We start from the raw sequence: 14,058 nt of genomic DNA, 5'->3' as shown, positions 1-14,058 counted from the left end.
CTGTGATTGCTTTATTGAATAAAAATGATATTTTTATATTCTTCAACCACCATTATTTCAGTAAATTTTTGATGTATTTAAGATAGTTCATACGTTCAACTTGTTTTTTATAACAATAGCAAAGTTGCATGTTTTTTTATTTACAATTGGAAATGGTTTTTCTAAACGATAAATTCAAACAGCAGTCACGTCAACACCTCGTAACGCCATCGCGATAAATGATAAAATAACATGAATAATGATAAATGGTTTGTCTTTCGGCTGGCTTTCATTATATTATAACGCAAATTTCCCTAGAAACCGATTGGCTCACAGCCTCAACGGAGGTTAATAATCCACTACCGTTTTATTTAATCAAAAATATATGTATTTTTATTACAAGTAATTAATAAAAAAATGTAATTATTAATTTAAAAGAAAAATTACTTAAATATTCTTTAGATGAATTATTCTTTCATTTATATATGAATTTATGACAAAAAGAAATTAATGCAACTTTTCTATTTGATGAAAGTTTTTTTAACGATTTTCAAATTACAAAATATGAAAATCTTTTAATATATACAAAATCAGAATCATTAACTATTTACAACCATAGCAGTCATAATAATTAAGGGTAACTTATTCTAAAATTTCCTAGAAACATTCAGTTTTCTAATTTATAATATTTTGTCTCTGATTTGAAAATTAATTATTAAATACATTCGAACCGAGTAAAGAGTCTAAAGTTAGTAAAAGCTACATAGCCTCTTAAATTGAACATACATTCGCTACTCGACTTCAAGGTCGAGAACTTATTGGCTTCTTATTAAAATCAAAACAAACTGATACAACTTTATTTAGTATCTAATCTTACTTACTTACAAAAAAGGGGAAATTTAGAATTCCGATTATACTATAATAAACAAATACCAAGAATCGATTTTTCTTAAATAAATAAAATCGAGAAGTTTATTTGGCGGAAATATCAGCATTATTTTTATTGTCACGAGTATACTACCTTTATAAAAAAATATTTGTATTTTTTCTGTAGTTGCATGTGTGTATTTTTTTATATAAACAGCATGTAATCGATAAAATAAATAAAAATTAACTCAATCACGAGATATGTATGTTTTTTGTTGTTGTTGTTGTTGTTGTGTATAATTCCCCTGTAGCGCTTTTACATTTATATTATGAGTGAGGATGCATATTCGTAGTATATTACATCAAAATTTAGCTCTGAGAAACACATATCGTTCGTAAAACAAACGGTTAAACGTATATTTAGTTTTATTAATAACATTTTAAAAGTATATAATTTATATTATAAATAAGTATACATTAAATTCAATTTTAAAATGCCCATGGATCTGATTTTTATTGTTATACCATGCATATATGAAATATGTCAAGGTATACTAAGTTTTGTCCCAAGTTTGTAACGCTTAAAAATATTGATACGAACAAAAGGTTGGTATTGGTGTTAATAAAATCACTTATTTAGCCCATTTTCGGTTGTCTGTCTGTCTATGGACACGATAACTAAAAAACGAAAAAAGATCAAGTTGAAATTTTCATAGCGTGCTCAAGATGCAAGAAGTGAGGTCGAGTTCGTAAATGAGCAACATAGGCCAATTGGCTCTTGGGTCCGCAGAATCCATCTTATAAACCGTTAGAGATAGAACAAAAGTTTAACAACTTTTGTTTGAAAATTTTTTTCGTAATCATCACTGTTTACCCGTGAGGGTGCAAATCATATAGTATGTATTAAATGGGAATATCAGATATATGTGCTTGATATTTATGCATATGTGGCTTTATTTACTTACATGATATAAAAAGAAAACCGATTTCATAATTAACACTGTCTATACATGGTATTTCAACCATTAACTCAGTTAATTGATTGTATTCACTCGATTTTGGTTTAAATTCATTATACAGTGTGTTATTCTATCGTCTGTTTTTAGCATCGCGAAAGAAGAAGGAAACTGATAAATTCGTAGAAACGAAGAACTCAGACAAAAACCCGACATTGTAGCATTCATCAGGTGAGGAAAACTTAGGTACGTTGCCCATGTTGACGCTTCGAATAACGAACTCGAAATTTTGTAATTGATTAATAATTTCCCAGGGTCATGAAGGTCTTTTTCCACGAAGGATTGCAATCTAAGAAATGACGTCCAAAATAAATTTATGGTGTCAGAGATGCCATATAGTTTAAAGGTTCCATTTTAAGTATCTTGATTTTTTCAAGAGTGAAGTTAATTTGAGTTAACAGAAAATAATAATGCGATCTACATGAATCGGAAAAATTGAAATCTTTATAAGTTAGGCAGGCTAGCCCCCCCCCCCCTCGATTTGATTCGATTCCTTTTAATACTAATTATACTATAGATAATATACGCTTGTACGCATGTTAAAAAATTTTTAATCTTGCAACCTAGGAAAACTGCATTATTTCATTCTGATAATAGCGTAATTTTTACAGTAAAATAAACATTTTTCAGTCCCCATTCGATTTCAATAGGAAAAGAGTCGTCAGAAATTCATTCCTGACGTTGTGTCGAAAGGAGTCGTCATCCATTTTAAAATTATCTTTTTCGGGACGTTACTTATATATATATATATATACGTTAAGTTATTTATAAGTCCATGGTAAGAACAAGAAAATACTTCCAATCGATTTTATAGTTTACAAATCGAGATTAAAAATTCTTAAATATTTTTATCACTCGAAGTGTAATGTGACTAATTGCGAGAATTACATAAAAGGCAAAATACAAAACAAACTAGTTATTATATTACTTTTCACTTCTGGCAACCAATCTGAAGTAATTGCAACCGTTTAAAAAAATTAATTGAAGTAGCTAGTTTCCTTTTGATTGGTTGAATTTAATTGTTGTCATTAAAATGGAGTCTTTAAAGTATTTTAATAAAAAAAAACCTTCTTCAATTAAGAGCATACACTTTAGGTGAAAAACAACATAAGCTGCCATGTTGTCATTAAAATTTGCTTAGTATAAAATAAATGCTAATTTTAAATAATGTTTGTCTTTAAATATGTCTATTTTTGAATAATTATTAATATTTATTGGATATGCAGCTCAAATATGGTGTAATACTGTTTACAATAAGTAAGAAAGTTGCACTGACTCAAAACTAGTTTCGTTTATACTTGTGTCTAAAGATGGATTTAAATATTCTAATAGTTACATTTAGATAAACATTTACAATAAACTTGCATTTATTCGAATAAATTAAATAACAAATTAGAATAATTTATTCTAGCCAGTATTTGTCTCTAGTGAAAACAACCATCCAAGAAAAGAGTAATAGTTTATATGGATTCAACTGTATCCAAATTTGAAAAATTCGATTCTATAAATTTTCTAAAAGGATATTTTTGTAACGGCTTTGTATTCAAAAAGTATCGAAACGTAGCATTTTTTTTTAAAACGGGGAGAAAGTATTCTTAAACAAGTATAAATATTCAAAGTCGGGGAGGGAATTTGCTTAAAAACAGACTTTTGAAACATTTCATTAACTGTTTCTACTAATTTAGCGGTTCGTGATTTTATAGAATCACTGGTTTAGGATATGCGTTGTCTGGTTTATGTGGGATGTCGAATCTTAGATTTAATTGTACAGCTGACATAATTTTTCTTATTTTTGAAACAAAATGTTTCTTCCAAATGAATTGAAGATTAAAATTCATTACATGTAAAATAACAACAATTATTAGGATTTAAACGAACAGAACTTTTTAGAATTTGAACAAAATTGACAACAAGTAAATTGTAGTATGTAAATGATACTTTATTTATTAAAGGTATGTTTACTAAATGAATATATAAATAAATGCATATTTAATTCTACAGTGTCTTCCAACAACGGTTGTTAATATTTTGAAACGAAAGTATATTACATTCAGTTATTTGTATTTATTTGAAGAAAAAGATCAGTCAAAAAGCAGTCTGACAGTGCTGGAATACGATAATTTCTTATCGTTTGCTTGTTTAGTTTCAACAGGCTATGGTTTTGAAGCCTAACGCCAGGTTATCAATATTAAAGTAGCTAAAGGTTACTTGTTTTATAAGTTCATATCATTGACTTGGCAACTATTGTACTTGTTTGATAATCAATTTCCCACCAGATAGGTGCTTTGTGTTTAGTTTAGTTTGCTATTTCATAATGAATAGACTCACGTCAGAACAAACCTTGCAAATTGTTGAAATTTTTTATTTTTTCCCGTACTAGTCCTGTTACTTACTCTGTTCAAGTTCGTGGGATCTAAGCTCCTTAGATTATTTTCTTTGGAGATATATAAAGTCTCTTGTCTACGCCGATAAACCAGAGAATGTTCGACACTTTGAATACAACGTTCGGCAAGTTATTGATGAAATGACCGCAATTAGTACGAAAAGTGTATGGAAATTCGATATCCAATTTGCGCCAACTGCGCGCCAGGCGCAACGGCCACATGGCCGACATCAAAATTCAAATATGCGAATCAGTAAAATTAGGTGTGAATTTCTAAAGGGCACTTATTTAACTGCTGTTGAATGGGTTGGAATTACGTAACTCGTTATACCGGTGTGCAGTTTTTCTACGACAATGCTTGTGAAGATTTTTTTTTGCAGTTGAAAATAGTACCCACAGAAAATAATCATACCTTAAAACATTCAATACTATTGTTTTATACAATTAAATGCAGAAGATGCAAAAAATAGAAAAAGACAAGTCATTCATTTTGTTTTGTCTTTTTCAATACAAAACTGACGATTTTTATAATTATTTCTCTGAATTGAGTCTTTGTCAAGGCTATTATATTACAACATGGAAAAATAATTAAATAGTAGCTTATATATCGACTTAATTGATTTTTTATCAATTAAAGGTGCGCATAAAGATTTCACGTAGAAAAAAAACATAAATGTTTAAATAAAATATGTTTTTTACTTAATTTTATTTCTTAATTTAATTTTTTTTTATTTTACAATTTATTTTTTCTTCAAAAGGCTTGTTAAAACTGGCGTTTCTATAAAACACTTGGTTTTGTTCTTTTATATGTCCTTGCGTTTCAACCATTAAATTAATCAATGAGATAGGAAAAATTTAATTGTCTGTGATTTCGAAAGTTTTCCATTATTTCTATACGTTTAAGTGTATTTTACTCAACTTTATTCCTGAATTAACTTTTTTTATTTAAAAATATTTGTTTCTTCAAAATGCGTGTGTTAAAACTGCAGTTTCTCTTAAAGATATAATTTTGCTCTTTCATACTTCCTTGCGTTTCCACCATAAAATTAATAAATGTGGTAGAAAAAATTTAATTGCCTGTGATTTCGAAAGTTTTCCAATATTTTTATACGTTTAAAAAATGCTTTTTACTCAATATTATTTCTTAATTTAAGTTTTTTTATTTTAAATATTTGTTTCTTCAAAAGGCGTGTGTTAAAACTGCAGTTTCTCTTAAAGACTTAAGTTTGCTCTTTTGAACCTACTTCCTTGTGTTTCCACCATAAAATTAATAAATGTGATAGAAATCATTTTTCTAACCGCGTAGGAAAAATCGGAATGCTCTTTAAATATTAACATTGAGTGCTTCATATCTTTTCCATAACTATTTTAGATGTGTCGTTGTTTTTTCTAAATTTGAATTCAACAAAATCTATTTTCTGGCCCTACAATAACGTCGGTGTAAAAGGTTTTTACTAAAATTGTAAAATAATGTTTTTATGTTTGCACATTTTCATAAAATTTCATGAGTTTCTAAAACGACTGAAAATACATTAATTTCAAATTTATAGACGCATGATGAACAAGATTGTCTTTGTTGTAATAAAAATTTCAAAAACATAAAAAAAGGAAAATCTTCAATTTTGAATGAAAATCCAGCAGCTTAGAAATATATGTATGCATACAACACTATTGTGTACACGTTATAAGTAATACTATATGAACGCATGCGTTGATATAGCATAGTGTATATAAAATCTCATGGGTGGTGAAGATGAAAGCGAGATGTTTTGCAAGGCCAGCCTCCTTGCGCGGACTGTAACACCTCTTTACAAGGGACTACACATCTCTCATATATTAATACATTATTCAGTGATTGTATACACCCGAATTGTTAGGTTTTGTACATATATAAATTTTATTTTATTTTCACCCAAAAATTAAGTCTAAAAAGAAAAAAAATTATGAAAAATTTAAAAATTATTTTTCCATAGATGTTTACGTTTGTTTAAGAGAATGTGTTGTTTTTGCTGTGTATGAAATATATGAAAATTTATAAACGTTACCGAAAAATTAGTACGTCGAAAATTTCGAACACACTTTCACATCCAAAAATCACTAACGCACTTCGTGTAAGATCAATTTTAAAGTAACAAAATGTTACGGAGTTTCAGAATGAAGACGGCAAAAAAATTCATTCGTCATCTTTGACATATCTGTGATTACTAAAATACACAATAAACATAATCAAAAGCTTTACCGCCTAAGAAGTGAGAAGTAAACTCCCTTCAAAATCATTAAAAAAAACCATACAGTAGTTGGATATTGAGCAAAAACCCCACCCTTAAAAAATATTTTACTATAAACTGACAAAGAAAAAAAACTTAATGATTTATTTTAAATACAATTGGTGTGAGTGACATAGAGCTATGTTATTGAAGTTTGTGTGTGTTTGTTTGTTTGGTATCGAAGAAGAAAGGAGGACCTCCCGCTTCAAACAACAACAAGGGAAAAATAAATACATACGTGATATAACAACATTGTAGTACAAATATCACTACCTGAAACAAAGGAGATAACACATACATATAGGCCCTAGTGAATGGGTAATGACGAAGTGTCGATCGATGTCGCTACATTTTACAATCATACAACGGTGAAAAACGTCTATAACTGAATACCACTTCCACAAAACCGTATCAACCTATCACCAAACCTGATCCATAAAAGTTTACTTCAACAAACATCCTGGATTCTTTATAAAACTACTCAAGAAATGTGATTAGTGAACAAATTAGTGCTTGGAAATTATCTGTTTAAGAAAATTATTATCAAAACTTTTTCAAAAATGTTAGTGCCACCTGATATGATTGCAGCCCAATCCAAAATGGTCTATCAAATGAATAAATATTTTAGTGAACGTGTTCAAGCGCGAAAAATTCAAATTAATAAAACAATCCAAGAAATTTGTCGTGTTGTCCAGGATGTGTTAAAAGAAGTCGAAGTACAAGAACCACGTTTCATATCGTCCTTAACCGATTATAATGGACGGTATGATGGTTTAGAAGTCATATCACCGGTTGAATTTGAAATTGTCATCTATTTAAATCAAATGGGTGTGCTTAATTTTGTGGATGATGGTACATTACCCGGGTGTGCAGTGTTAAAATTAAGTGATGGTCGTAAACGATCGATGTCATTATGGGTGGAATTTATCACGGCATCTGGATATTTATCAGCGCGAAAAATCAGATCACGTTTTCAAACCTTAGTAGCACAAGCTTGTGATAAATGTTCCTATCGTGATATTGTCAAAATGATCGCCGATACAACTGAAGTGAAATTACGCATACGTGAACGATATATCGTACAAATAACCCCCGCATTTAAATGCGCTGGTTTATGGCCCCGATCAGCGGCACATTGGCCAATACCCCAAATACCATGGCCCCATCCTAATTTAGTGGTTGAAGTAAAAACGGAAGGATTTGATTTATTATCGAAGGAATGTATAGCGTTACAAGGTAAACAATCTGCCATGGAAGGTGATGCTTGGGTTTTATCATTTATTGAAGCGGAAAATCGATTGTTACAAGGTGGTTGCCGACGGCGGTGTTTAAGTATATTAAAAACATTACGTGATCGTCATTTAGATTTACCTGGGAATCCTGTTACTAGTTACCATATGAAGACTTTACTATTATACGAATGTGAAAAGCATCCGCGGGAATTAGAATGGGACGAAGCATGTTTAGGTGATCGAATTAATGGTATATTCCTACAATTAATATCTTGTTTACAATGTAGACGATGTCCACATTATTTTCTGCCAAATTTAGATTTATTCAAAGGTAAATCACCAAGTGCATTAGAGAATGCAGCAAAACAAGTGTGGCGATTAACACGTGAAATGTTAACAAATAGTCGGTGTTTAGAAAAGTTATAATTTGTGTTTTGTTGTTGTGAGAGAAATCGAACGATTTATGTACGTTTCTTTTTTTTCTTTTTTTTTTTTGTTATCGTAAAGATGAATGATAGACAATTCTTCATCAAATCCTTAACGAGTGTCCAGTTAGTGTGATTGTCAACTGCTCATATCATATAATATAATATAAAAGTGAACTGGAATCACTCGCAGCAGGCATACTGAATATATTTTATATCAGAAGTTTTTTGCATTTACTTTACATATATGTCAATCATTGTAGCCATCTATAAATGTAATATTGCAAATGTCAAAATGTACTACAGGTTATAATTATTCATTATTCTATATGATTATTATTACAGTAGAATCCTGATTATTCGAAATGTTAAGGTAGTTGAGTTTGGGTTGACCGTCCCATAGTGATACAAATAACATTTTTATACTTTTGAGAAAATAAACAAAATGTGTTTTTAAATTTTAAAGAAAAAATTGAAAGAATTTTCATTTTTCTCGCAACCATATGTTAAAATCTTTATTTTACGGTTCTACCATCGTCAATTGTGGTAAATCAAAATTGCCCTTTGATTGTGAAACAAAACTAGCGCTGAGGAAGCTAGTTTAAAAATTCAATACCTTGTAATAATTTGTATTAATTGAAAAATATATGAAATATTAATGCAAGTGATAGACGTTTTGATGGAGGAAAAGTCCCATTTAAACAATGAACTATTAATTAATTACAAAAGACAATGAGGATTTATTTGAATGAGGAATATAAAAAATTGTCTGGGTTCCTCATGAAATTGGCTGTAGAATAAAGTTATATAAATTTCTGCGAGGTAGGGCTAATTTAGATTCTGCACTAAGCGAAAAAAATGGTATAAATGACAAAAAGAATTTAAATTGAATTTGTAGTATTATTTCAAAATATAAATAAATCAGCTAGCGTTTTTAGCCAAAGCGTTCGATGCATTTTGAAATTAAAATTCAAAGTGTGGCAAAATTAATACTCTTGTATACACCGGTAATGTTACTAGTACAATTTTTACAAACGATAAATAATTTTTAAATAAATTAGATATTTTTATATTTTGAATAAATTACTACATATTAACCGATTTCATAGGCAATGCATTTGACAAGATAATTTCTTTAAAAATCATACTTATATCAAACTTTTATCGTCAATTTTTACCGTGTGTTTAAAACAAATAGTGTTCGGACACACTTTTATATAAAATAAATTTTATTACAAACATTTTTTTTTGAATGTATAAATGAGTGAAATTTAAAAACAAAAATAGTAATCATAGTTTGCGTTTAAGCGGGGTTCTACTGTATTATCTATTATTATTATCGTGTATGTATTTATTATATTGTTTAGTAATGTTTTTTTTTGTAATAAAAGTTTTATATAATTTATTTGAATAATATGTGTTTGGTTTTGATTTATTTCGTAGTAAAAAATTTAAGACATATATAAAAAATGAAATATCATTGCGTTCCTCTCTTATTGGATATAAAATATTTATTTTATATTCAAATATAAAGTCTTAGAAGTATAGTAATGGGATACCTGAGGCTTCCGACGCGTCGTCATGTTACAAACTTCATTCCAAAAATAAACTCATAAAGTTTATTTGAAAATATTAAACGGCGAATTTATTTGCTAAGATTGAATAGCTTATAAAAATTCTAAAATAAAAATTAGGATAATTTGCGGTTATATTTATAAGAATATTTGGAGTAATTTTTTTAATTGTGAATTTGAATTCTGTTAGAAGTCGACAAAATTATATGACAAGTAAGAATCATACTTTTCGATAACTATAGGTAGGTAAATTTACGAAGAGAAAGAAAAAATTAAATTGATTTCATAAAAAATCGCATCCTAATTAAGAATCACCCACTCAAAAAAAAGATAATAAAAATAAAACAATTACGTAAGGACGTTCCCAAAAAGCCACGTGTTTCTTAGGATCATCTTTTAATCATGCATTCTCATTAATGCCCTTTATATGCACCTTAGATTGTTAAGTTTATAGATTTGAGCCGTTATAGTTTGCGTTTTTAACCTTTAAATCCCATAAAGAAGTGTTTTTAAAGGTATGCTTTATTATGCAACCAGGCAAATTTTCCCAATATTAATTTGGGAAACTAATATTCAATAGTTAAAAATATGATAAGATTTTCCTATAAAGAAAATTTTAACAAGCGGTACTCGTTTTTCCAAAAAATACTTTTAAAGTGATGAAATAAATGGCATTTGCGTTAAGAAAATATGTATTTCTTCTATAAATGATTCTCTAAATTTTTAGGGATCAATATTTCAAAAACTATTGTATATGCCGAAAAATTTTACCCTTGATTTTCCTAAGTTCTAACAGCCCTCAAAATTTGAAATGTAGGTCTAAAATATTTTCATACATTCGCTTTTTTGGTAACGTCCTTAAGAGCCTATTTTAACACATTTTATAAAATATGAATAGTTTAAGTTTTTTTAAATGCTCTTAAGAAAATAATCATTGTTTAATTTAATAAAACATCATTTTTAAGAAACAGCTAAAAATTGGGAAGAACCTGAGGTATTCAAAATTGTCCTATGCATGCCCTATATATATTTGGTTCCCTCTACTCAAAACTTTATCTTAAAACGCTCCAAGAAGTGGACACTTTGCTGTAAATATTAGCTGAAAGATATGCATGAAATATCTTTAACAGTTTTCATTATAAGGCATAAGAATTTTCTGTTAAATGTAAGAAAAAATTAGTGGCCTTCGTAGAATGTAATATGATTCAAAAATAGGTTTTTTATTTTCGTACATTTCACGATGAAAGTGCAGAAATATAAAATCAAGAAACAGGGATTCCTCGCTTCGATTAAAGTGCATATTTTGATGAAATAAGCTTCGCTTTGTCTCTTTGTTTATCATCTGCATTTATTGTTGTCTAAAGAAAACAATGATTGTTTAGTTGGCAATGTTTTTTTAGATTAAATGGAATACATACACCATAAAGTTACTGCTGTTTGAAAATTCTATAACCACAGTTGAATCCGTAACTTTTATTTTGCACATCCACAAATCAGAAAAACATTTTTTAAATATTTAACAAAAGTTGACGATCATATTTTTTAATCAAAACTCGTAAATTGGTTTGAAATTAATGATCCAAAACTAACTAATAAGAAAAATAATTCAATTTTTAAACAACCGAAAATATTTCTAATTTGATTGTCAGCCAAAATGAGAACAAAATAAATTAACAAAAACTAATAAAACAAACGAATGTAAATTTTATTTGTGAAAAACATAAAAATGATAATAAAAACAAGTGAAAACAAACAATTGACTGAGTTAATTGTTGAAATACCATAGACAGACAGTGTTGATGACTCTATCACATTACACATACATGCATGTCACACATACATAACTGATATTCCCATAATTACTTACTATACAATTTACGCCTAATTTGCGCCCTCACGGGTAAACAGTGATATTTACGAAAAAATGTTTCAAACAAAAGTTGGTTATTTTTTTACCCAATTAATCTATGTTGCTCATTTACGAACTTTCCTCACTTTTTACGTCATCAGAACGCTATAAAAATTTCAGCTTTATATCTCTTCTCGTTTTTGAGTAATCGTGATGACAGACGGACAGACAGACGACAGACGACAGGCAGACAACCGTAAATGGACTAATTAGGTGATTTTATGAACACCTATACCAAAAATTTTTGTTTAGCATCAATATTTTTAATCGTTACAAACTTGGGACTAAACTTAGTATACCTTGCATATTACATATATGCATGGTATAACAATTGAATATTTAAATTTCTTTTCGTGAAAAACATACTCTGAAGCAAAGAAAAGCAATTTACTATTTAGAAAAATAGTGTCATGTTTGAGTGATATTTTCAAATACATTTATTTTAATATATTAAACACGAATAATATTACTAGAAATTTTTGACAGTCGTATCGGTCGTATTTTATTATTTGTATATATATTTAGTGGTTCGTGATCTATTTTGTGTATTTTTATATATATTTTTTTAAATTATTAAAATAAATTTTTATAAAATATGATTTCCTTCGGATTTTTTCATGTAATTTTATAAACATTTCTTTTCATCAGTTTAAAATATTTTCAAACAAATAATTTAAAAAAATTTATGTAATATCTTAATTTTACAAATCACTGACGTCTAAAGATTTAAAACTGTAATATTTTAATGCGAACAAATTGAAAAACTTTGGATACAATTTTTTCGGAACACAATAAGTTCTTACAGTGGCATATTTCAATTAATTTTATGCTTGTGGTTTTGATGCTTTTCCAAAATACTGGAACGTAAAAAAAAACGCCACTAGCGTTTGCCAATTTAATTTGTTTACTAGAAATGCTTAAAGGCTTAAAAGCTTAAAAGATGGACAAAAGAGTGATCGACCTTATTGTTTTCTGAGGATGATTGAATTTGTAAAATAAAAATTGCTTTTTTCGATCGACTCCATAAAATAATATCCACCAGATCTTGAGAAATCGTTTATTCTTAAAGTTCCTTAATCTAAAGCAAAATGAAAAGAGTTGGAGAATCTATCCTTGGTTTCCGATAATTTCTTTACCACTTAACGATGTGTGGAATTCGTTACATAGAAGAGAATCCGTAAAAATATTATAGTTGCTTCTTAGTGTGGTTTCAAGATTTTTGGACTGGTAATATGATTATTGCCGGATCACGGCTTCATGATTTCAATGTTGCAAATTTTATTTGATGTTGTTTTTAAAGTCTTTATAGCAGGAAATTAACACACTTGATTGAAAGCTTCTAAGCTTTTCGAACAAATACAAAAGCAAAATATAGATCTTATGAAAATCTTCCACATTTTTTAATGATTATCAAAAAAAGATACCGTTTATTTTGGTGGTTTAAAAAAATTGAAATTTGAAACACAGATATAAACAAATAACATATTTTGTTTCGAAATATGAGAAAACATGTTCGTGTTTGAATCTATACGAAGCCGCCGTGTTTTAAAAAGTTGTACAAAACAAAACTTTGAAATTATATAATTTATCATATTAAACGAAAAATTTTTATATTAAAAAAATACAATCAGTATGCTGTCTCTAAATAAATATATAAGTAATCAATATTTCGGCAGATTGTAAAAGCAGAAGAGAAGGAATATAATCTTGTGTTTGTAGTATATTTAATAGATGATATCACGACAGTATGATATAATAGAATATTATAAACAATCTATTTCAATGACGTTTGTTAAAAATGAAATATATTTACTTTTATTTATGATATAAATCGAAAAACCCGTCGAAAAATTTAATATAAAAATTAGACGAGCATATAAATAAGAAAAAACAACCCAAGATACAAAAATTTTTATTAACATAAACAGCGGTCGCATAATCTTGACTACCACCATAGCAAAACTTACTGTATCTCTGTAAAACCGCCACACGCCGTACAACCAATAGACGCTAACAATTAAAATTAAAAAAAAATTAAATTAAACAAATTAAAAACAATATTTGCGGTACAAATTAAAAACAATATTTGCAGTTTTGATCCCTGTAAATCCGAAGGAGCTACTCTACCACACTCTGTGTACTCTTCGAGAACAACCTGCCACTTAAGGTGAGAACGTCCTGAAGTAAGAGACTGCTTTAAGCATATGAAGCTATAAAATTCTGTCGAGACCAGATGTCGTACCCGAAATTTTTGACTAAAACATTCTATATAATCCATACAGGTCTTAAAATTGGAATCATCAGAGATCCCCCAGTTATGAAGGTAGTAGTTCAATTGGGAGTGTTCTGTCAAAAGACCCACCACCCTTTACTTTGTCTAAACACCCTTTACTAGCATTTCAACAC

General features: G+C 28.5%; 2 protein-coding genes across 2 annotated transcripts in view; one reads left to right on the top strand and one right to left on the bottom strand.

Moving 5' to 3' along the window:
* LOC123298643 (neurobeachin) overlaps window positions 1–14,058 on the bottom strand; it is an 865,329-nt gene that overhangs the window by 59,078 nt on the left and 792,193 nt on the right. The window lies entirely within an intron of this gene.
* Window positions 6,724–8,605, top strand: LOC123297263 (protein mab-21). The gene has a single exon (XM_044878859.1). It carries the CDS (start codon window positions 7,073–7,075, stop codon window positions 8,168–8,170), a length of 1,098 nt encoding a protein of 365 aa, XP_044734794.1. The 5' UTR covers window positions 6,724–7,072; the 3' UTR covers window positions 8,171–8,605.

The sequence above is a fragment of the Chrysoperla carnea genome, chromosome 4, assembly GCF_905475395.1.
Source record: "Chrysoperla carnea chromosome 4, inChrCarn1.1, whole genome shotgun sequence".
NCBI lineage: Eukaryota > Metazoa > Arthropoda > Insecta > Neuroptera > Chrysopidae > Chrysoperla > Chrysoperla carnea.
The sequence above is the reverse complement of the archived record's forward strand: the minus strand, read 5'-3'. Positions and strand labels throughout refer to the sequence as shown.

Bases quoted from the DNA above. Each gene is read 5' to 3' on its own strand.
- LOC123297263 (XM_044878859.1), top strand. From the start codon at position 7,073: ATGTTAGTGCCACCTGATATGATTGCAGCCCAATCCAAAATGGTCTAT.